Source organism: Tachypleus tridentatus, chromosome 11, assembly GCF_004210375.1.
Source record: "Tachypleus tridentatus isolate NWPU-2018 chromosome 11, ASM421037v1, whole genome shotgun sequence".
NCBI lineage: Eukaryota > Metazoa > Arthropoda > Merostomata > Xiphosura > Limulidae > Tachypleus > Tachypleus tridentatus.
Genome location: NC_134835.1, coordinates 65,191,082 through 65,217,765, shown reverse-complemented (window position 1 = coordinate 65,217,765; position 26,684 = coordinate 65,191,082). Strand labels below are relative to the sequence as shown.

Below are 26,684 nucleotides of genomic sequence, written 5' to 3'. Positions count from 1 at the left end.
GGAAAAAAAATTTGCCTAGTGTGTGTGTGTGTGTATATATATATATATATATATATATATATATTCACACTGTTAGTGAAGTATAGGAGTAGTGGTATACAGATGTGGGTAATGCACACCATACCAAGAACTTTATAATAAAATATTTATTACTAGTAAACTGTACAAAGTTTGTTTTGTTTTTGTTTTTTGCTGCAAAAGCAGTTCATAAATGAAATTTGAATATTTTTGAAAGAATACTAGTGGCATCATTTAAACAGCAGGAATGTTGTAGGTAACAGTATCAATTGATGATTGCTGCCATTTAAGGGTTAATTAGAGTTGGTTGATCTATCATTATCACAAAAAAAAATATGATTTACAATTATGTTGATCAATGCCACCAACATTAACACTAATCAAAATTGACATATCCAATTATTACTATTTTTTTATTGTTCCAATTCTCATGTGAGTGTAACTAATTAGTTAAAAGTAATTTGATTAATGGACCCAACCTGATTAGCAACTTTTATTAGATATTTAGTTCAGACTAATATTTTGTAACTTACACATTTATGAATTGAAACAAAACATCTTAATATTTATGAACTTCACGTAAGCTGATTTCTATATCATATAAAAGACAACACCAGCCTCTCCATAATAATAAAGAACACTGAATGGATGTAAGTTCATAAGATGAATACGTATAATTTTTTTTAATACAAATAAACGTGATTGGTGAAATTTGTGATATTAATGTACTTTCACATCAAGTGTTGGCATCATTGTGACAACATTTCAAATTCATAATGACTTGTGAATTGCAACCAAAGGAGAATTAGAATGGTATGCAATCAACAAATATATGTTTACAATTCACAAAAAGTATTTAAGATTTAAAATAAATTAGAACAAATATGTAAAGAAAATTTTTAATAAAATAATGTACATTTAGAAGCTTCATGGGACATTGCAGGATGTTTCAGGTACTTTTTTTGGGCTTAACACTATATTAAAGGCAACTTGACTATGGAAAAAATTATTCTTTAGGCCTTAAAAAATCATATTTCTTCAATATTTATCTAATTTTTGTTACTCTACTGATTTATGGACTTCTCTCTTAAGAACTTTTGTTTGAAGATCCATAAGGAAGCACATAAAAGTGTATATAATGGGTGCAAAGTTTAAATGGTGCTTCTACAAAAATGGAATAAGTAAAATATAAAAATTTATATAAAAAAAAAAATCTTCTGGTTTTCAAACAAAACATTTAACATCAAATTCAATAGAGTTTGAGCCAATTATAATATTGCAATGTTACTTGCTATCAAACAATGACTGGTAAAAAAACAATTCTTGTCATTATTTCTATCTCACCATATTATACTGATAATTTCAGTTACAAAACATATTAGTTTCTGTGAAGAAAATAAATTATTTTATTTACACCTTTATGTTTTATACATGCATAAACAATTGCTAGAGAGGTTAAAAGCCTCTCTTGTGCATTTGTTACAATAATTATTTTCAACGTGGAATTTTCTTTCAGTGTGTTAGAAAAGAGTTTTTTTCTTTACTCAGTGTAGGCTAATAGATGTAATTGGGCTATTTTGTACACAGTTTCATACCATGCTTGGAATTTAGTAATCTTCTTAATCAAACATGATTCATGTAGCAAAACATCCTGACATAAAGCACTGCAGTTACAACACGTTTCTACAATGTGAAAGAAAGGACAAATTACAGACACAAGTTCAACACAGTTAATGTTAATCATTAAATATGAAAAACCTACATAGACAGACAAATAGCACAAGTTTTTTTTCACTAAATTCAAAATAAAACCTGATTCAAATTTTAAAAAGTATCCTCAACACCAGAAGAAAAGGGTAGAAATTTGATTCCCGAGTGTAAATAAACCTTAACACTAGAAAAATGGTCCTAAAGTGAAAAATAAATTTTAACACAAATTATCTGAACACCAAAAAAACAACTACAACATTTTTTTACTGTGTAAAAAATGAAAAAAATTTTAAACTACAACATTTAGTTAAAAATAACCTCAAGATTAGAACTTAGAGCAGGGCAAAAACCAGGCTCTTGAAATAAAATTAAACCAAAAATGAACTCAACATTAGAAACATATGACAGAAACTAGGATGACTCCAGTCCTAGTCGAAAAAATTTAATTTCCTCAGATGTACTCTAAACTTTACTATGACATTCTTAAGTGTGAACTTATGTGTTTATTTGCTAATAGCTACAGCTTACGAAAAAGGTGAATAAACCTTTAACCACAGAACTGTTAACTCCAAACTATGTAAATGACTACTAAATTGTGTTAGTAATTTACCATTTGCTTCATACATGTTAAATCCTTTAAACATTATAATGCATGTATTTACACTTGTGCTTTACTCGAAGCTAAACTACAATTTAGTTTATGTTCATCAGAAGTTTTGATATATATACAGAGAATATGGACATGACTAATTTTAAACAATTCCCAAAGAAAAATATATTTATTATCATTGAAATAATTTTATTATAATTCATCATTATTCTGAAACATAATGGTAAATAGGTTCAGGGTACAGAACATACACTAACCTTAACTTTAACATATAAATGGCTGAAACAGTTGAAATGGAGCATTTTTGTTTAGTAATAATTTCAGCCAAAATTTGAAAGCTACCTTGTTGTTATTGTCTCTATTTTCACCTTGTTTCTTTTCTCTGATACTTTTAGTAACAACTAATTTTATATCATTGTATTCTCTCAAAATAAAGCATCTATTTTCTCCTAGCCTTTTTTAATGATATGATGTTTACAAATAATTTATAAGTTAATAAAACATAATACTTTGATAAACACTATCAATGTTTAACAATAATTGTCAGAGTAATAATATATTATTTTTCTAATCATCTACTAACCTAACCTTAAACAGATATAATGTTAACAGAGGGACAAGTTCATCCACTAAGCTTGTAGTGTTTTTCCAAATGTTGAGATGTAACAGTTGCAGTGGAGGAGGATCTTCCATACTAAGGTGTGGAAAAAACTTACCAACAGTTTCAAGTTCTATTTTGAACACATCTTTATCCTTGAACTTCTCCTGCACTTCATTAGTTATTCCTTTCAGTGATCCTGGTAAAACTAGGTAAACAGAAGTATTTTTGTGCTGGGTATCATTCAGCAGTATGCTGATTTTAGCCTTTAATTCTTCTGTTCCTCCTCCAGCCAGGTCATGAAGTTGAATATTAGATTGATGATCATCTATTTTATAACTTCTCATAAGATGCTGGGGTGGCATGTATGTATGAAAAAATATAACATGGTTACCATATGCTTTCAAATCCATAATTTGTTGAAGATTTAAAAGACATGGTATTAACCCCCCTTGATGCAGAAACCCAAAAAATAATGTGCATAGCACATTAATAAAACACCAAAAAAAAATCAGAAATGTTTTACTGCATATCATTTCACTACAAAGAAATGCTAATGGCATCAATAAAGAGATGAGAAATCTTGGTTCTTGATGTGGAAATGCTGATAGAGTAAGTACAGGGAAGAAAATGGATGACATCATTAAACCAGTTATAGCACTCAGCTGATAAGTAAGTTTGCTGGTAAAAAGTTTTTTAACTGTTAAAATATACTGCCAAAAACTGCAAAGACCTAGTACACTATACAACAGTGGAATGTTAACAAGCAAATGAAGGTACCAGGGATGTAACCCATGTTCTTTCAAGTTCTCTCTGTTAGAGTTATAAATGATAAAATTAATTGGAGTGATCACCACATGGTCTAATAGTTTAGTCCAGTCATTATGAAATGTCATCAAGTTTGAAAATGAAAGCTCTGTGTAGTATATGGAGTCCACTAAAATCAACTGTAATGCTGTTAATGACATAAAAGGAAAAAGACTTGAAAGTCTTTTCAGTATCTTTGTTGAGTTTGACCAACAAAGGTCAAGTCCAGTAAGGATCCAAAATAAAACTGGAGTTGTTGCAAATAGCAGAAATGTTGGCCTATTAAAAAATCCACATGTTACAATAACTGCAACTATATTTGTTCTATAAGGTACCTGGATAGATGGATCAACAATTTCTATTATTTCCTGTTTACTCTTTCTTTGTAGAAACTTTTTATGATAGTCATGTAGATACATAGTTTTTCCAACAACATACAAAAGAGCTGACATGAATAAAGCTTCCACTGTATTGCTAAAAGTTCTTGTATAAAATACAAGACAAACATATGAACTACAGAACAATGTTAAACATGAAACATAATCTTTATGATACATGCAACATAGTTTGTACAGCCACCAGTCATGAAGAAAAGAGAAAAGAGTGATGATAAGACGAGGTAACACAACCATCACATAGCCAGATGGTACAAAACTGAATAGATCACTAAGAGTCTTTAAACAAATATACGGTATTCCTGCAATGATATAAGGAAAGGTAATGCTCCTAATAGGAAAGCTGTTATTAAATTCCCAAGCTGTAGTGGTGTTCATTCCAAAGATATTCCCTGTAAGAAAAAAAAAATATTCAGTAATTCAAACACAACTAACTTGAAACATCAATAATACAGAATTATTGGAATTTAAAACCATAGTTACCATTTTGAAAGCTATTCAAGCAACCATAATAATCTTATTGGTTTACACAATGTATTCTTATCCCAGACATGTAACATTGTCAGAATCAAAAGTCTTTTGTAACACTTTCTAAATAACAAGATCAATATTTATATCTATCAAATTTGTCACATATTCCTCAAACTTTCATATAATATTAAAGCTATCTAGATGAAGCCTGTTACATTGTTAGTGATAGTATAAGCTCTGATGAGATCAACACAACAACAAAAATATTTTTCCATTTAATATCATTTGCCTACTCATGTAAAATGTCATTTCTGATTACATGATCCTATCACATGTATAGCTGAATAATTATCTACTCAAGTCAGAATCTTTTTTTGAAAGAGTAATAATGTTGGAAAGTCAAAGCAAGTATTTTTTTCTACTAGTAATATCTTTTTTTTTCATTTTCTTCCTTGATATCAATTGAACCAAAGACCTGTCACACCCCAAACAAGTGCTTTACCAGTAGAGAGAATAAAGCACTTTTCGGCAACTTAAAAATAATATCACACAGCTAATCAATCAGATAATAGCTACTTGTGTTTAACTGTGATTAGTATATATATTTGAAATGTTTGTGCCTACTCATACACCTTCTGTTTCAGAACTTTAAAACGTTTTTGGTATTATCAATATCTGCATTCTTACAAGACTAACTTCAAAAATACATACTACTCTGTCAGACAGACAACTAGAAAAAACTTATTCTCAATACATATTTACCTAGAACTAACACATATAAAATTCACTGACAGTTACTGTGCATATTATCTTCATTAGAAAGTTTTTCATACATTTGCCATAATTGTTGCATTTTATCATAGACTGAATTTCTCATACTGGTACTGTATCATATAAAACAATACAAACTAACAAAATGTTATAGGTAAGACTATGTACTAAAGCTTACCTGCCATTATCTCAGTAGATTGAAAAAATTCATCTGGATGTAAATAACCAGTCTGCGGTAAAATTACTAACAAAAGCCTGACTAGAATAAGGACTGTCCACAATTTCATTTTTACTCTGCAGAAAACTTATAGGCTTTTTTTTTTAACTTTGCTATTCTGAAAAAATAAATGTTGTTGTGAAATAAAATTCCATTAGGTATACAGTATATAATTAATATATAACACTATTACAGTGATTATCCTTTATTTAAATATGCTAGCACAAACTCTAAGTTTTAAAATTTGATGAGCAACAAGTTATACACAGATAGACCCTAACTTTTTGACTTATAAGTTGATGTTGGGCACTTATGTCAATGGTAGTAAGTATATACTTTATAAATATATTGATAAAAGAACACACACAAGATATGCAACAAATTTTAAAAAACACCTGACTCTTAAATACTTCCCAACGGTTGGTTTTCTTCTTCAGTCAACCACTCAAAAGTGTTCAAGCTTTGGACCTTTTTTTTGAAATTCATTACTTAATAAACAGATTCTTTTTCATGAGCACTCAATTTCTTAACAATTTTTGGATAAGTATATTAATGTGAAGGACAATAATTAAGTTGGATTAAAATTAAAAGTTTGTTTGTGTATGTGTGGTGGTGGTGGTGACACCGATAGGCCATATGGCCATCTATCAATTAACCTGTTTCATATGTCATACATGGGATTAGCCTTTTTTCTTAAAGAGTAATAATTTGGTCAGCAGTAAACTAACAAAATGCTTTATTACAGCACCATCATCACCAGAGACAAGTAAACATTTTTTGGTATGACAGTATTTTCAAATATATCAAATCATAAATCTTCTTTGCCACTGCACCTTTATTTCTATTAATGATGTAACAAAGTGCCATGTTTCAACAAAAAAAACAATCAACAGTTGTCAATATATCACTGACAGTATACCTTCTGACATCAGCAAGAATGGATGGTGGTAAAAATATCTTTGAACAAATGACCTATCATTTATGCTTGCTCAGACTAATCTTCCTCAGAACAACAAATGTGATCATCTTATCAATTTATTTATATTAACAGTATATTATGTATGTGTATTAAGACTAATCTTCCTCAAAACAACAACTCTGACAGCCTATCTTATTAACTTACTTACATTAATGGTGTATTATGTACATGTATTCAGACCATATCTCCTCAGAATAACTGTGACAGTCCATCTTATTAATTCTTTGAATGAATGGTATATTATGTACACATGCTCAGACTCGCCTTCTTCAGAACAATGTCTATGACAGTCGAAAAGTAGCTTAAGTTTTCAATGAAATGTGATGGATTCTAGGGTGAACAGTAGGATTGCATTTCTGTAGCTTATTAAAAACAAATAGCACATTGTTAAACCCATATTTTGTACCTCTCATCAGCAAACATGCCCAGCTATGTCTGCATCTTTGATCAATAAGAAACTTCATCACTCTACACACCTTGCTATTAACACTAGTGATTTAATCCTAGACTTATGCAGTATACTTTTTAAGTAAAAAAATAAATCACTCACTGCACATATTTGGCTAAAATAATTCTTCCACATTTGCTGGGAGTTATATGACAAGAGGATATACAACTTAATCTGTCATAATTTTACTTCACGTTTGCTTAGGGGTTCAGGACCATCCATCAACAAACCATATAGATTCTAGCTATCAGAATGATAGGCAAACTCTCTTCGAAATTAGTGTTGTTTAGTCTGATTTAAAAGTACAGGTATATCATTCTTAATGGCATATGCAACCTGACCAAACACAAAAATGTATGGGAATTTGATACATACACACTGTTGTTGGATTAGTGTGCAACTACTGAAAATACAGCATAAAAACATTCAGTTAAATAAAGCAAACTGTTTCATCTTTATTAAGTATTTTTGTGAACTCACTAACCAGTAATTTTGTGCTAAATACTCCCAAGATTATTCATACACTGAGGTCTAGCTTCAGTTTTTCACAGCTTATAACTAATCAACTCTTGCTGTCAGAATGTTTATATATCTCTCAACAGTTGTTTTAAGTTCAGTTACAATTTTTAAAATCACATCCTTCTTTACTCAGGTAGGATTGACATTTGCATTTTTGTACGGTAACAATCTTTGTCATCTTTAGCTTTCTCAACAGCTTGCCTGCCTTTCACTGATAGATTTATTAAAATTATGGAACTACACCATAGTAATTATTTTGTATCCTACTACAAACAAATAAAATGGCATATTCTAAGGGATATAACAAAATATCATATTTCATTTTCTAATTTATTTTAAACAAAATTATATAAGTAGTTAAAGTGTTTAGATAACACATAAAAAAGTGATAAGTTACTGTAATAATTCGATTTATGAGAAATGGACTAATCCATTGCAATATTATTTTTTAATTTAACATTACTAGTTATATTAAATCTAATTATAACACGTTATTTTAACTTATTACATGTAATATTCTTTAATGCTACCAGACTTTCCCTTTGCTTGCAGTATTCACTAATGCTACCAAACTTTTGTTTCACTAATCTCTAAATGGCAGTCAAAACACATTTCCAACTCACAGTTTCTTGTTTTTATTCATTGCTTTTCTTGAAATTTAAAATTTAAAATGGGGACAAGTGGTCGGAAACACTGGAATTTTTCTGAAGTTTTGGGAAACCATTATAAAAAATATACGTTGTGTTTGGGAGAAAAAAAACTGCACTTGAACAGTCTAATATATATCACATCACATAATATGCATCACATCTTAAATTATTAAGTCACAATTTTTGAGTGTCAAGAAAAGTATATTTAGCTTGTGATTATGGGAAGCATTATTGTATCTTTGTAGTGGTATCATACAGTGCCAAATAATTTAAATGATTTTTTGACACAGTGTAAATTTTAGCAAAAAATAATATAATTGGGAATTTCACTAGAGAACCTTTAACATACCCAGTGCACTCAAAGTAGCTTCCAGTTTGCTTAATTATAGCAGAGGATGCATTTCAGCTGCACTCAGCTTAAAGTTGAAAGAATTAGAAGAGAAGCAGAACTACAGTAAGAAAAACTGTCCTTCTAGAGTGGTGAGATTATTTGTAATTTTTATGATATTATTTTAGCTATATTATTAAAAAAAACTTAGCATTTAAAGAGTTATTATCAAAGGCTAGCCCATGTCAAGCTACAAATCAGGCTACCTGAAAATGGTTGAGGTTTCAGGGTTACACAATGTTTAAAAATATCTTTTCTGAATATCTTTTTTTTCATATGTTCAATAGTTTATCATATGTACACAAAGTACCTGGTGTAGAAGTTAGAAAATCAGGTTACAGTTCATAATTGCTTTGAAATATGTGGCTGTAGAACTTAGTTGTGATACACTACTTGATAGAGACATCACTGTGATCATTATATCACTAAATAGTCATAAAACACTTAAAATACAAAAGCCTTGTTAACACACATTCACAAAAATTTAATAATTATGTTCTGCAGGTTTTTTGTTTTATTGCAATTTTCAATTATGAAAAAATTATATATTAAATAATTATTTTCTAATTTTAATTTATTTGATACAATTTATTTCCTAATAAGGTAACATGAAAAGAAGCTACATAACAAGATAAAACTAAAGGCACAATGTATGTTGTTTACACCTGGTTCCAAGAGCTTGGAATCAGGTCAAGCAATGTGATCTAATTTATCCATCCTAGCATCCCTGTCTGGCAGTATCTCCCAGTTGCCTGATAAGAGGCAGTGCTTTTGTGGAGGTTAAATAATCTTAGAAACAGAAATACTGTTCCTGCTCCAGCTAAAGTTGAAGAAGAGTCATTCATGCAATAACTAGGTTTAGCAGCAATTATATATCACCAGTAAAGAACTTAGTTATTACTTAATGTACTCCAATTTTAACACAAGTCAGATTTGATAAACAATACTGTCTGATTAATCTAGTGCTAGAGTTAAAACTTTTCTTTGATAAACATTACATTAAGTATTATATACTATAAATTGCTTCTGACCTGTAATATATGTACTGTAGTGGTTTAAATTACCTTCTTAAATAATTATATGGCATTACATCACAGACCGTAATATTATTTAAAAAATAAATTTTAACAATGTGACTAATTATTTGAAAACTGTCAAACTGAAACAAATATAATAATAAAACATTCTCATTGCTTTAACATTCCAGTTTTAATTTCTAATCATACAAACAGCATTTAAGGCATTCTAAAATAACTGCTTAAACAAATCTGAAATCGCAAATATTTTCATTTATTTTAACAGCAATTCAAACCAATTGAAATATATGACCTTGCATACATTTTATAGCTTCAGAAGGCTAGAACTGATTAAAATGGTAATGGAATACCATTCAAACAATATTTACTGATTAAAATGGTAATGGAATACCATTCAAACAATATTTACTGATTAAAATGGTAATGGAATACCATTCAAACAATATTTACTGATTAAAATGGTAATGGAATACCATTCAAACAATATTAACTGATTAAAATGGTAATGGAATACCATTCAAACAATATTTACTGATTAAAATGGTAATGGAATACCATTACTGATTAAAATGGTAATGGAATACCATTCAAACTGATTAAAATGGTAATGGAATACCATTCAAACAATATTTACTGATTAAAATGGTAATGGAATACCATTCAAACAATATTAACTGATTAAAATGGTAATGGAATACCATTCAAACAATATTAACTGATTAAAATGGTAATGGAATACCATTCAAACAATATTTACTGATTAAAATGGTAATGGAATACCATTCAAACAATATTTACTGATTAAAATGGTAATGGAATACCATTCAAACAATATTTACTGATTAAAATGGTAATGGAATACCATTCAAACAATATTTACTGATTAAAATGGTAATGGAATACCATTCAAACAATATTTACTGATTAAAATGGTAATGGAATACCATTCAAACAATATTTACTGATTAAAATGGTAATGGAATACCATTCAAACAATATTTACTGATTAAAATGGTAATGGAATACCATTCAAACAATATTTACTGATTAAAATGGTAATGGAATACCATTCAAACAATGTCCAGCAGCAACCAAGTGTAAAGGTTGTAGCAAGGAAAAATAATTGTCTGCTTTACTTCTTGATTTATTTTTCTTTATTTTAAGTAAAATAAGTTTAATAGTTTATTTTTAACTAGTAATGCAAGTTACATAATGTTAGCTAAGCTTGGTTTCTTTTGTTCTGAATTTTGTACAAAGCTGACTGAGCTAACCATTCCTAATTTAGGGGGAAGATAGCTAATCATCATCACCCACCTCCAATTCTTGGTCTACTGTTTTACCAACAAATAGTGGGATTAATCATCTTGTTATAATGCCCCCACAACTGAAAGGGTGTGCATGTTTGGTATGATGGGGATTCAAACCCATGATCTTTGGATTACAAGTTGAGTGCCTTACCCACCTGGCCATGACTGGAAGGTCAATATAATAAAAATATATGTAAATATAAAATGTTATGTGACTTAAGCTACTTGGACTAAACATTTGTATTTTTGTGTTATAATTTGTAGTCATTCTAGCACAAAGAAGCATAATTTATATTTACTAATTTTTTATGACAGTCATAGACCCCACATAGTCTGAGTACAGAAAATAACAAAAACAAACATTTGAAATGTATTTAGGAGATTATCAAGATTACACAAATATTTGAGATTTTTGGTTGAAATGAAGCATAGTTTTTTAAATTACTTTGTGCTCAGGTTAGTAAAGAAAAAACTATTTTCACAAACAAATCTTTAGTAAAAACATTTCATAAAAAGTTTGATTTTTTGTACACAAAATACATGTAACCTTTACAAAAGTCTACCACATTTTGTGAAAACACATATGCTGTATCAAATGTTATAATCCAAATATTTAACCTGTGCAACCATTTAGACAAATTCATGTATATTATACCAAACCCATAGTGAAAGGGTTAATTGAAGAAAAGTTAGCTGAAACAATGCGACCCTTAAGTTTTTTTATTCAGCTAAAAAATTGAATATTTTCTTGTAAAGATTATTAAAAGGGTTGTTATTTATAACATATAACTAAAAGTTGCTTATGAAATGTTTTTAGCCACTTTAGTTCATCGTGTATGAATTTAACATCGAACCTAACATTGTACAAAACAGGAATCCATTGTACAGTCCTGTTTTATATGTTTTGAGAATTAATATCATTGAAAAAACTCCTTCCTTTGCAAATTATACTTGTACATGAAGACACACAACACCTTATAGGTGTATAAATTTTTTAAGTTAATTATTTTCCATCAAACACAGAAACTATCCATGGTTATGCAAAATAAATCAGATTGTATTGCCAGTAACCTCTTGTGGGATAAGTTTTTTCTTTATGCAAATGATCTTACTTCTATTTTAAGCAATAGGTAGCATACTACCCATGCTAGTAATGTTTCTCAACAATGGTGGTTATTATGTATCTTGGAAAATCTTCACAAATTTGGCTTCTCAGCTGTGATGTTTTGATGCTAATCTCATTCTTCAATTGTTTTGTTCTACCCATCAATAAATTTAGTTAATCATTGATTGAATTCATAAAATTGTTTCATTGATGCATTATGCATATCATGCACAACAGAAAAAAACTCAAACCAATAGTATATAGAATATCCAACACTATGTTTACATTACAAACTAACCAATATATTTTTAACCATTAAGGTTAATACTTCATACACTAATACAGTGACCTTAATGTGGACATGAGCTATACTAGCATACAGCACATACACCTGTGTTTCAAAGAACTAGACTATAAATAATGTGGTGTATTAAATATTAAAAAAACAGCATTTCGAAAAAAAATCAGTGGTAGTTGATGTAAATTTGGGCATTTATTTGTATGGAAAATGGAAAATTCTGGTGAATCAGACAAAATTTATATAATATTTGGGGTTCCACATTTTCTGCTATTGGTGTAATTTTCAGGTTTACTGATATCTGACAGGTTTCAAGTAATTGCAATTTACAGCAAACTTAAGTTGAGCAAAGAACAAATTAAATTTTAACCACAAGGAACAAGATAATATCAATGTTTATTCACACACTGGCTCTTCCGTTGTACAGGCCAGTTTTGTTGTGTTTTGTTTTTTTTATTTACTTATAATAGTTATTAGATAGTTATTAGATGTTACAAATAGATAAAAGTTTCCAGGCACTTCTGTGCAACATAGAGCCTGGAGTAAAAAGGGAAGTATATTATATTTAGCCAGAATTAAAGATCCTACTAATGATATCTCACAATCATCATCACTACACATTCCAGGAAAACATACCCACCTCCTAAAGTTCTACCAACCTATACAAGTCTTTGTACCACCCTACTACTTCATCAGGACCTTAATTTTCTTAAATTCAAATACTTTTAATTGAAATGAAAAGGTCATTTGATCCTAACACACAATTAAATAGTAATCAGGATTTAAAATATTTATCAATAATCACACTTAAACCATTTATTTCTTCTGCATAAACAATATTTATATCACAAAAACAATGAATACTTTCAAAATTTTCAAGCCTCAAATAACTTTACTTTTCATTGATAAAACCATCATTTTACAAAGTAAATTATTCCCTTCTTTGATAGATTTTTTAGGCAGAGTGTTCATGATGAAACTTTGTAGAATGGATGAAAACTGCCTGTTCTAACCTGAAGACGAAAGATGGAAGATCTTCAAAATGTCATCCTATACACTTTTGTCTCCACAACAAGCAGTTGGTGTCCATTCTACAAAGTTTCACGAAATTATGCCCTATTCTCGAAGGCAATTAAGGGTCTCTTGAATAAATATTCTCATCAAATCACTCTTCCACCATCTTTATATTACTGGAATAGTTATATAACTCCAAGAATCCACCCAAATCATTAACGTGAAAAATGAACAACAAAGGTCCTAAAACAGGGCCTTTGATTGACAACCCGACTTGTTACATTCTTCTAAAGAAAAAAAAAAATCACTGACTGATTTATATCATTAACCAAATTTATTTTGTCGATTTCTTAATTTTTCCATCAATCTCTTAAGCATTCAAATAGCAAAAGCTTTCTGAAACACATGAAGGACAAAATAAGTAACATTAGCTGTGACATCTTTATCCAAAAGAGAAAAAAAAAAGATTTTGTGAGAGCACTAACACACTTAGTTTTATATACCAGTAAGGGAAGAAGACCCTCTTCTATAACCATATCAAAAGTAACTAAGGGAATAAGAACAATGTTAAAAGAAGTTGTTCATTTGAGATTTGAAAATTTTCTTGAAATTGCCTCTTTAACTTTTATTCCTGGGGAGCAAAGTCAAATTGTGACTTCCTCATGGTGCTCCCTTGGCAATAGCAACAACATCCTTTTTCCCATCCCAACAGAATGCACAATTATATTAGATACTACCTTGGTTGCCATGCAAGATAAAAAGGACCAAATTCAGGATGTAAGAAGAAAATTCTGTTCAAAAACTTAGCTACAGTCTCCATTTTTGAGCCTCCAGAATCAAATTATTCACAACAGATAGATCAATTCAAGTCTCCCAAAAGAAATTAAAGTGCATAAATGCAACATAATGACACCTTTACAATTTACTCCAAATTAAAACTTGCTGAATTAATCAATTTAGCTAATACTGAAGAGAGCAATATCATCTGCCTTCAAAATACAAAGCTTGGCTTGAACAAACAAATTCTCAAAAATTATCACAAAATCAGAAAGCTAAAGAACTTGGCACTTTTGGAGGTGGTCTAGCCTTTCTTATCAAAAAACAATCCACTCACATGAATCAACCAAACACAAATTCAAAAAATCCTAATACACTTAAGTAAAATTTAAATAGTGTCACTATCACCAATGATACTGTCCAATGTCAAGGATGAACCCATGGTAAAAATATGTTTAAAATGGTGCTGTCCCTCTCGATCACAACTACAGCATGACAGTAAATTGTGGGCTATAGTGACCCGAGTATCATGCGTACCACACATTGATGCATCAGTACTAGGTAAAAGAAAATGATGAGTTAAAAAACTGTGACAAATGTGTAGTCCAGACAGAACAAATCCATTCTTCCAACCCTTACAGAAACAAAATGGCCAAAAAGCAAAAGAAGGTTTGATCTAAAAAAGCTTGTTATCACGTTGCTCACTCAACTGCCAACTGGCATGGAGCCAAGCCTTAAATACAGGCAAGGCTGTGATAGCACCAAAGCAGACAGACTTAGCTGCAATGTCAGCAAGCTCATTCCCACAAACACCAAAGTGGCCTGGTATCAAGGAAAACTGGATAGAAGAAGATGATAGAAAGAAATGGACTAGTTGGTTTTGACTATCAATAAGAACAGGGTGAAAACTAACATGAAGTGATTCCATGGTCAGTAGAGAGCTAATGAAGTCAGTATAAATAGTACATTTCATGTACCTCATAGCTTACATGTGATCCAGGACAAGAGAAATGGTGTACGATTCAACAGTAAACACAGAAACTATAGAGAGAGGATTCCATGTGCAATCACCAAACCACAACAAAGCATGGCAGATCCACCTAGTCAGAAAAAGCAAATCTACTGAGGAAGGAAAACACAATCCTTGGCGAGATACTGTGGTAAGGATCGAAGTTCTTAAGCATACAATAAAAGCAGTTGGAAACAGTAGATGTGTAGAGGAATTCATAAGACCCAGCATACAAACTCTGGACTGGAGAAGTGCCAAAGGCCCCTGTACAGTGCCCGAAGCCCCTGATAGTGAACAGAGTCCAACATCTCCAAGGCTGAGGTCCTGGTAAAGCCAGAGACCCATAGTCTAGTTTCAATCAAATGAGGGCACGATAGATTTTTACCATAGAAAATCAATCCACTCCCCAAGAGGTGGAAGCAAGGACATGGAGGATATTCAGTGCCCTTGTATACTTGGCACATAGCTGCTTGATGTGTGGTATAAAGGTCAGTTTATGGTCAAAGATAAGCCCCAAGAACTTTGCCTCAGGGACCACGGGAAGCACAACTTCTCCGAGATGGAGCTTAGGATCAGGGTGAATATCCCGTTGGCAGAAGAAGTGTGTGCAAACAGTTTTAAAGTGAGAAAAGGTAAAATCATTTGCTGTGGTTCACTTCAGTAAACAACTGAGTACAGTCTGTAGCTGCCATTTAAAACACCTCATGCTTGGTGACTGACACAAGACGTGCAACTGGTGACTGATGATCTTGTAAGAAGGACATTCAAGATAACTCTCTAAGATCTTACAGAAACAGCTCATTCTATGTATTTTGAAGTCTTGGGATCCTTCTAGGCCCAACAGCATCATGCAAGCATCGAAAACATTTTTGCATATAAATTTCTCAAGAGAACAATTGGCACAACATCTCTAGTGATATCACAGATTACAGATGTACTACCAGACCAATGAAGAGCAAGCCTGAGATCCACCAGAATAAAGAGGTGGCTGTAGTCATAGAGACAATCAGCCTGAAAGGAAAGAGATGATCACTCTCTCCGTATCTTGATGTGATGGCTAAAAAGGTGGTGGACAAAGCAGAATTGCTAGATGCATGAGAAAAGCTTTCACTGAGAGTATCAGCAATACTCTGGGCATCAGCAACTTTCTGGTCAAAGTGCAAGATTAAAAGGGAGGGGGTCAGAAGTATACTGTCTACAGACTTTCCAAATCTTGTCCCATGTGACTTTGAAACTGTTAGTAGAAGATGCTAGATGCGTATTTAATCCAAGATTCTTTGTGGTTTTAGCATCTGGCCTTCCAAGCATGTGCACAGGCCCTCTTAAAAGCAATGCAGTTTAAACGTGTGGGATACCTATGAAAGGTATCCCAGATCCATTTTTGAGCCTTCCGTGCCATGTGGCAAGCAGGATTCCACCACGGATGAGGATACTGTGGAAAATGTGTCAAGGTTTTAGGAATACAATGAGCAGGATCCTGGACAATACAGTCAGTCACTGCTGCCATGCAGTTCTTTATTGACAGCTTACAGATGATAGCAGGATCAAGTTCCAAGAGAGCAGTGAAAGAGGGCCAGTTAGCCTGATCCAACTTCCATCAAGGCACGTAGCTCAGGTGGCATCAACCACAACCAGTTTCTCTCAAAATGACAGGAAAATGCTCACTGATCCATGGGTTACTGTCAACCCTACAAGAAAATTCAGAGAAAAGTAAAGGGGAGCACACAGGGAGAACAGCAGTAAAAGACTAACTAGGTGTATTAAAATAAGTATAAGAACCAATACTGAAAAGACAAAGGTGGTAATCCAAGAGCATACGCTCCATGGAACAACCCCTCCCATCAATATTAGTACCACCCCAGAGAGGATTATGGCCATTAAAATCCCCCAGGATTAAAAAGAGAAATGACAACTGCTCAATGAAAGCATCAAGGTCTCTTTAGGAGCCAATTAGAGAGAACAAATAGTAATGGTACAACCCAAGGAAACACTGATGGCTTCAGCCTCCAAGGGTGTATCAAGAAGGAAAGACATGGTGGGCACATCCTGATCTACCAGCATTGCCACCCCTCCATGCATTTGTCCATCATATAACCTATCATTTCTGTACAAGGAAAAAACTGCTGAAGGGTTACTGCAAGGGCAGGTTTCAAAAATATTTCCTGCAAGATGAGACACATAGGATGATAAGAATCAATCAAATCCTAAATGTCATCTAAGTAATGCCTGATTTTAGGTTCAGAAAAACACAAAGGATTTCAAATGATTTTAATGTTATTTCATCAATAATATATGTTTCATTATTATTAATTACTTCCTGCCAACAATTCACAATCATCTGAATGCCACTTCTATAAAGTTCTTGGGTTTAGGAGGAAAAGAATGTAGAGAGAGTAGTTTTGATATCTTCCAAGATCTTTTTCATCAAGATAATTCTGCAAATCTCAGAAGTGGCAAGGTCTGAAGAATAAGGAGGATGTGGAAGTTTTTCCCAGTCTAGCTCTTTGATATTTGCAGATATGATCCTTGCCATATGAGGCCATGCATTATCCTGGTGCAACACAATACCTTTACGACTGATCAAAGCAGGCCTTTTTTCTTTCAGTGCAACATTCAAACATTCTAATTGTTGACAATAGAAATCTGATGTAACTGTTACACTGAGTGACAGCAACTCAAAGTGTATCACTCCAACAATATCCCACCAAATGCTTAACAGGACTTTCTTAGGGTGAATGTCATTTTGGGCCTTGCTTTAGCCAGTTTACATACTACTATATATTTTAGTCATTAAAGCCTTCTACAAAGACAAACTATGATGCCCTTCCTGTATTAAATATTTTGACATTACTTATGGGATGACATGATATATTCTAGTGAAAACCCCAACAGTTTCACTTCATCAAAATAGCTATTTTTATTTATGTGAAGGAGAATGGAGTAGGAGACCCCCTTCTGTTTTTGACTGTTTTCTTTATTGGATCCTACCCTGGGTCAAATAGGCAGGTCTCTGTTTGTGGACAAAAATTCCAGCAACTGAGGGTGTGAACGAATAATTGTTTTGCATCTCAGGGCTGCAGAAGAGGATGGACTTGAGGAAACACTCAAACCTCAAGCCAATAGAAGTGGGCCCAGGCAGTCACTGGAAGGTGTGACAGGGAAGAAGGAGATGGAAGTAGATGTAGATTCATCAACTTTTTTAACCATAGAGGGCAAAAGACTCTTCAGATGTTTTGTAAATGACTGTGCTGGAGGCACAGAGAAATCTGTCTATGCTCTCACTATGACAGTGGAAGGGAGTGCAGCAGCATATGTTTGAGATGGAGTGGGAGACAATAACTTCCAAGCCTCTGGATAGAAGATATTGTTCACAGTCTTCAAGTGTTGCACCTCTTTCTCCTCCACCTACTCAGGGCAAGAAGCAGAGTAAGAGGGGTGTAAACCAATAAAGTTAACACAGTGAGGTTCCAGTTTGCAATCATAGACATCATGCTCTTTGCCACCAAAACCAGCATGTTAAAGAACCATGACATGATGTCTTTGAGTAACCAAACTGCTGACACTGTATTGTTTTGGGAATGTATGGCTATACCTTACAGTTCAGATAACCTGCTTTGACTGTGAGAGGAGGACGTGGTGATGTGAACATCAATATCAGAACATTAGTAGGCATCATAATTTCAGTCTTTGCGAGTAGAGATTTGGCATACTGCAGGAATGCCTCGACTGGAAAAACAAGCAAGGATCTTCAACTCAGGAATGTTATTTAACTTCCTCTCAACTATAACTTCTCTGGAAAAATTCAAAGTTGCATGGTGAGTAACATTGATGAGTAAATCCCCCAATGGCTTTCAATTTCAAAAGAAGTTTGGTATGTTATGGTAAAGATGTTTCCATAGCATAACTTCTTTACTTACTTGGGGGAGCCAGCAAGCCCCTCTAATCCTTTTTGAATAAAAAAATGGAGATATCTTCCCTAAAGTTTTCTTGTAAAAGAATGCATATTAGAAATCAAGGTACAGAATCTGATTGTAATGGTGACTGTACAAGACAGCTGTCCATGTGTGGTCATTTTCTGATAATCTGTTTTTTTTTTTTTTTTCGTGAATGGGGTTATCCATAATAAAGGTAATACATTTCGGTGCCCACTGACTCCACCCACCATGGAGCCCAACAAGGGGATAAACTACAATGCCAAACAAGGACACTGCAGCAAATCCAAGGTTTTCTGAGCACTATACCCAACATTAGCATCAGATACAATCTCCACAACAACTGCCGAGAACATCCAACACTGGTACTTGGTTGATTCTAGCCCAAGTGTATCAGCTGACTGACCCTGGGGGATCCACCCCAAGGCTGACTGACACTGGGGGATCCACCCCAAGGCTGCCTGTCTACAGGAATTCAAGACCAAAGTGATGTGTTAGGGTTCAATCTTCAACCACAAGGATCCTCTCCTTCCCTTCACAGGTCACCAGGTACAGCAAACATATGGGTGGATGTTTAGATTCCAGAGAAAGTAAACTGAAAGTACAGAACTTGTCTGGGAGGTCCCTTCACTAGGTACAGGAATCAACATCAAGGGACCTACAGGCATAGAACCCTAGATGTTCTTGACAAATCATATTCTCTCCAGATGTAAGAAATCAAAAGGAACACTTAACAAGGAAAATGAAGTGATTATCTCACTATCTTTATGTTAAAATCTCTAATTAACAGACAAAAATATACTACTGGAACTTCAAAAAAACCCAACTGAGAGCTCTTCAAAACTAGAGTGGATCTACTTTTACAAATAACAAATGATACAGAAGAGAACAAAAATTATTGGAACTGGAAAACACACTGAAAGCTGCTAAACATAGTATACTTAAAAGAATTAGAAAAAACTGGATGGCAGGATATAACCAATCAATGACAACATAGAAGAACCTATAAAGAAAAGAAAAACTTTATAATTGACTACATGAAGAGAACATGCCAAAAATAAGAGTAAAATACAACAGAACCACAGTAGAAATTAAACTTACTTATATTAAATATAAAAGAAATAAATGGAAAAATTTATGCTTCCAACTTAATCAGAAATCAAATAACACCAAACTATTGAAGATCCTAAAAAACGTAGATAAGCAAAAAAGTCCACAGTGGTTGTAACACATTTATAAACAGAAACAACTGCCAATCACTGACCAGAAAATTAATCACCTTTCACAAGTTACTTCTCAAATAACTAGAATTTGAACCTACTGCAGATAAAACTACTGAATATAAAGTGTAATCATATCAAAACAAAGCAAAATCACAGCAGGAAAATAACATATTTAACAAACCTTTTCTTTTTTCATGAACTGGAAGATTCAATTAAAGATAACCACCCATCTAACTCACCTGGACCAAGTAACATTCATAGGGAAAATATTGCTGAACCTAACACCACATGCAAAATAAATACTAACTATTCTTATGAAGAACATTTGAAAAAGATATAAACTAATGGAGACTGAAAATTGGCACATTTTTCTAATTCATAAACCTAATAATGAATGAACCTTTATACTTCAGGCCCATTTTCCAATCAACTCATCAGGTAGCATATAGCAAAGAATACTACTGTGAGAACCAAGTTTTCCACTTATCATATTATATAACTGATAACTTAACAGGCAACATACCAAATCCAGTCTTGCTGTTTTTGTTGATTTAAGTGATACATTTGACAAAACATTGAAAAATAAACTTATCACCCTTCATCAGTAGAAAGATGACACGTTGAATTTCAGATGTCATAAATACACAAAACATGATAGTATAATTTAATAATACTCTTTCCAATACTTATTCCCTTTATTTGGGAATCCTCTAGGGTAGGTGTTCCCATCCTCATCTTGTTTTTAATTTACCTAAATGAATTTCACAACAAGCTACCCAAAGATATTAAAACTGCAATCTATGCTGATGATATAACAATATGAACACCTGTGATGACGAGAAACCCACTCAAAATAAATATGTATCTCAGGATGGTTGGTATGGGTATTAACGGTTACTAATAATGCAGAGAACAATGTTTTAACCTTCTGAGATCATCATCTTTTGTTAACCTGAAGATGATCTAAGAAGAGCAAAACATTGTTCTCTGCTTTATTAGTAAGTGTTAATACCCATACCAACCATCCTAAGATACAAATATAGACATCTAAAAGAAACCCAAACAAAACACAAGTTTCAAAACAGCTTTAAATAAATTTCTAAATATACAAATAAATAAAATTTAACAATCAATACAAGTAAATCTATGTTTGCATTTTTCACAATCAACAAATACTTGTGTTCCTGGAAACCTAAAGAAAACTACAGTATGGTATAGTTTATAACAAGACTATACCATACAAGTTATGCTACAACCCCTAAATATAGTTTATAACAAGACTATACCATACAAGTTATGCTACAACCCCTAAATATCCAAGAATAACTCTACACCTAGCTATACTCTTTACTCAACATATCAATGAAAGTTAAGAAAAGGTTAAACATACTTAAATGCCTAACTGAAACTAACTGTTATACTCACTCTTCATGCCTCAAGACTACTTATATGCCAAACAGTGACAAGTCATGTAGAATCAAATATAGTGCTGCCAAAATCATACATAGCTGAAGAAATAATTACTTCAATATTATAGTTGAATTTAAGGCAGACCTTCTACCATTAAGATCACTAAAAAATTTTCAAGCTCTTAAATACACAATAGATTCAACAACATAAACAGAACAAGAGATTAAAAAATTGAAATAACTATAATAAAATAAAAATATTCTACACAGAAAATAAGACAACTTTTTCATAATATTATGCTAAGTGAAACAAAACAAATACTAGAACATGCATAGAAAAGATTGCAGGAAAATTGCATGAACATTCAATTTCTCAGATCTCTGAGGAGAGAACTTATAAGCAGGATGTTATTATTATCTACATGAATGGCTACCTCCAAGAAGGTGGAGATTCAGAAAGTGGAATCTATTATACACCTTCTAAACAATTATAAAAATATTACATACCAACCCAACTGTCTCTCCAATTTCAAGGTTAAATTCAATGCTATCAATAAGGCCATCACTCTCTCAGCTAAAACTTGTTGCATAAAATGCACAATACTAAGAAATTCACAAAATACAATTAAAGCAAAAGAAAAATGTTCTGTCAGTGATTTAGAAATTCTCATTACAATTTTACAAAACCTAAAATTATTTAAGTCTTTTAAGTCTACTGAAATCAGGATTATTTGAAGTTGTTCACACGTGGAAGTCCCAGAATATAAGAAAGCTGATATATTGGAAAAGAAAGCAACTACAAGTCAAGATCCCAGATATAAAAACCAAACACACCACACTTACAAATTGCAAACACTAAACTAAGTGAATAGGAAACTGAAAGAGGTACAGCATAGGAAAATGAATCAAAGCTGGTATTCAGTACATAAATCTGACACCACAGTCACAAGCAATTTATACTGACGAGAAATAACCATCATTATATTGAATTAAATCTAAACACATCAGGCACACAAATTTTCAAAATGTTATAAAAACCCACACTGCCTGTACAGAAAGTAACAAAGGTGAAGCGAGTTAACATACACCAATTAAGTAATATGTTTAGAACCTCTACCTGGTGCATTCTATAGAAACACAGAAATCCTCAGTTTACTAGATGTACATTATACTCATAAACTGATCTAATGATCTACGTATACAGACAAAATTTTTACCGTTTTCTTAAGTTTTAGATCCAACCCCCCTGCCTACCGCCAAGTTAAAAAAATTCTTTAAACTAAATTATTAAAGCAAAAGTTGTATAAAGTATGTTTTATTCTCACTGCTCATTATATACTTTATAAATTGTTCAAGTGGTTCATGTGTTATCTAACTTCTTATTAAATGTTTTAAATTATTTGACAAGAATATTTCAAGTTCCAAACTTACAAAAGTAACATAGGTCAAAAATGTATCAAACTATAACTTTCCCGACGAGGTTGAACTTCGTTGTCAATTTCGTTTCCTAATAATAAATATTATTAAGCTCATGAAAAAGAAAAATGGGGAAAATGAAATAAACGTTATAAAATATATATTTTAAATATATATAGCATGAATTTACTATACAAAAAACAAACAAAAAGGTATATATGAAGCCGTTTATCCAGTAGGATTATAAAATTTAGAAGCTCAAAGATCTGCTAAAAAACATTCTGAAAAGTTACCCGCACCTCCGAAGACCAACTCAAATTGGTATATGTCGCATACCACCTACTACAGTGTTTTAATACAATAAGGGAAAAAAAAAGGGTTCCTGGGTTATTTATCCAAAAGGGGCGTAAAACCTAGAATACCCAAGATATGTTTATGAGACGTAAGCTCTGAGAAATTCCTTACTCTTTTAAAACAACCCTCAAAATCCCATATGTCACAAACAAATAACAGGGTTTTTATATAAGACACCTCTAGTAGGACACCTGCGAGTTTACGGACTCGAAATGATAATATCAGAGCCACAGTTCCTCGTGATGAATCGAAGGAAGATGGAAGCTTTTCCAGCTTTATTCTATAACAAATAAACACATAACAACAAAGCGCTCGGGTTATAAGGGATCTATTTCAGTTTTATCAAGACTTCTTGGACCTACGTGTTTTAAGCACATCATGAGTTATCTAGGGTAATTCACCAAGTTCGAGTTTCACTGTGTGGGTATTTGGGTATTTTATGTTTGATACCCAGGAGGGTCAGGTACATTAGACCTCTTCCTCCCTCCCGAACGTTGATAGCGTCTGTCGTTTGTTTTTTTTATAGCTTTGGGCCAGAGTAAAAGTATAACATTGTACTCAGGCCCATTTCAGGGCACAGTCCATGCATGGACGCACAAGTTTTTTGTTTTTTTTCCTTTAATTATTTCTTTTGTATTTTTTCTTTATGTTTTTTATTTGTATTTTTCATATATACATTTTTTTCTCCTTTTTCTTCTTATGTTGTTTTTCTCCATGGAGAGAATGCTTGTAGCAACAATAGACTAATCATAATAATAGAAAAGAATAAATAAAATAAAAAGTAAAATAAAAATAATAATAATTATTATTATTATTCAAAGAAAAAAAAAGAAAAGAAAAAACAACTACAAGTGTCTAGTGCAAGGTGGCCAGCTTGTGTAACATTTCTTAAATACATGTTAAAAGGGGAGAGTTATTCAAGACTATTTACATCATGTACGTGGTATCTGTCGAGATCACACATTAAATTATTCTTATGCCAATTCTTATTGAAATATTTTAGAGAATTATGCAAGAGTCTTTCAGATATTGTGTCTATGTTTGCATACTTGTGCATGAATATGGATGAAGTGCTTCGTGGTACTTTATATGCCGACGTTAGCACTGAATTTTGAATTCGTTGAAGTTTCTGTAAATGTGTAGGTGCTATGTTAATCCAGGCAGGTGATGCATATTCTAATACTGGTCTAATGTACGTTTTGTAGATTTTAAGTATATTACTTGGTGATGTTCCTTGGTTTTTACCTGAAAGACTTCTTACATAGTTTGCTCTTTTCCAGATTCGTTTCATTATATTTTTAGTATGCGGTAACCACGTTAATTTTGAATCGTATGTTAGACCTAGAAATTTGGCAGAAGTAGCAGTCAGTAAAAGTGATCCATTCATGTAGAGCTTTGGTGGATGTTTTTTCAGCTTATTCAGTCTCCTGAATAATATCACTTGGGTTTTTGGAATATTAATTTTGATTCTGTATTTCTGGCAGTAATCTTCGATGTTATTTAGAACTGGTTGTAGGTTCGTTGCTGCTATTGACGGAGTGGGGGCACTTTTCCAGACTGCTACATCATCAGCGAACTGTGATGCAAAACCTAAATTTAGGTCCGACAGAGGCATATTACTCACATACATGATAAATAATATAGGGCTAACAACCCCTCCCTGCGGGACTCCTGCTTCGGGTGAAAAGGACCCTGAGTGGGCCCCATTCACATTTACTTTGCACATTCTGTTTTCCAGGAAGTTGGACAGCCAGCAAATAGTTTCCTGGGATAAAGCCATTTCATGTAACCTATGACGCAAACCATTATGCCACACTGTGTCAAAAGCTTTCTCAATATCGAAGAAACAAGCTACAGTGCATTCGTTTTTGTTAAAGCTATCAGTAATTGATTCTTTAAGTCGAATCAGATGGTTTGTAGTGTGGCGGCATTTTCGAAAACCGTTTTGAATTTCTGGTAATTTTGAATTTTCATCTAAGTATACTGAGAGACGATTACTAATTATCCTCTCTAGTATTTTGCCAATACAACTGGTTAAGCTAATTGGGCGGTAGTTATTTGGTTTATTCGCTGGCTTTCCTTCTTTCTGGAACATTAAAATTATTGCTTCCTTCCAAGAAATGGGGATATACCCAGCTGAAAATGATAGATTAAATATGGCTGTTAGGTGTTCATATAATCTCTGAGTGCCGTGTTTTAGGAGGATAGCTTGAATACCATCTTCTCCAGGGGCTTTGTTTTTTGTGTTGTTAATAGCAGTTACGACTTCCGTTACTGTGATATTTTTAATCAGTTGATGAGAGCTCCAGTCTTTTGTTTTCTCTTGGTGTGTAGTTGTGTTGACTGGAAATTTAGGTGTGTAAACGCTTTTATTGTGTTCAATAAAGTTATTAACTGTATTATAAAAGTATTTGTTCATGTCTGGTTCATGATGCGTCTTAAACATGTTTTCTAGGTGTTTTTTAAATATATCGGCTTTTTCTGTGTTAGTGTATGCTGTTTCTCCATCAAGTTCAAGTGGTGGATATACTGTGTTTGTTGTTCCTGTATTCGTAAATCTTTTTAAGTGTGTTCAGAATTGATTTGGATTAGTTTTATGATTTAGTTCGGAACAAAAGGTGTCCCAGTTATCTTGTTTTTGTTGTCGGATTAAATGTCGTATTTTATTCCTTATAGTGTTGATCTGTGTTTTAAGTGTGGGGTTGCGGTTTTGTATGTACTGTCTGCGGAGTATACGTCTGTCTTTTATTAAGTGTATTATGTCTTTATGTGGTTGCCATGAATGAGTTGTTGTGAAGTGTTTTTGTTTCGGTATTGACCTGTTGGCTGCATGTTTTAGACACTCAGAGATGATATGACAGTATGCATCTATATCTGATGCGTCCGCGGCAATATGTAGTACTTCGGGAGGTAAGGTTTGATTTAAGATAGTTTGGAAAACTGGCCAATTAGCTTTGTTATAATTCAGTTGGCCTTTAACTTTAATTTTATTTAAGTGGGGGGTGAGATTGAAGATACACCAAATTGGGAGGTAATCACTGTCCAAATCGTGACCAACCTGAAAGTTTACGAATTTGCGACTCATATTAGACGAACACAGGCATAGGTCCAGTATTTCACTGGTGCCGTGTGCGTACGAGATATGTGTCGGTGTTGCATCGTTTAATAAAGTCATGTTAGATTCATCCAGAAATTGAAAAAGTATATTGCCGTTTGCGTTTG

At 32.6% G+C, this 26,684-nt stretch overlaps 1 protein-coding gene across 7 annotated transcripts; it reads right to left on the bottom strand.

Annotated features, from left to right (window-relative positions):
* Positions 1-499: 499 nt before the first annotated feature.
* PIG-Z (phosphatidylinositol glycan anchor biosynthesis class Z) lies at positions 500-23,540 on the bottom strand. 7 transcript variants are annotated; one of them, XM_076467630.1, is made up of 3 exons: positions 23,408-23,540; positions 5,559-5,715; positions 500-4,530 (listed from the first exon to the last, which is right to left on the bottom strand). In XM_076467630.1, the coding sequence occupies exons 2-3, from the start codon at positions 5,665-5,667 to the stop codon at positions 2,906-2,908; spliced, it is 1,734 nt and encodes a 577-aa protein (XP_076323745.1). In that variant the 5' UTR covers positions 5,668-5,715; positions 23,408-23,540; the 3' UTR covers positions 500-2,905. The 7 variants fall into 7 exon arrangements, with proteins under 7 accessions (XP_076323745.1, XP_076323742.1, XP_076323744.1 ...); XM_076467627.1 differs by lacking the exon at positions 23,408-23,540 and adding an exon at positions 23,124-23,221; XM_076467629.1 differs by lacking the exon at positions 23,408-23,540 and adding an exon at positions 22,910-23,045.
* Between the last annotated feature and the right edge of the window lie 3,144 nt (positions 23,541-26,684).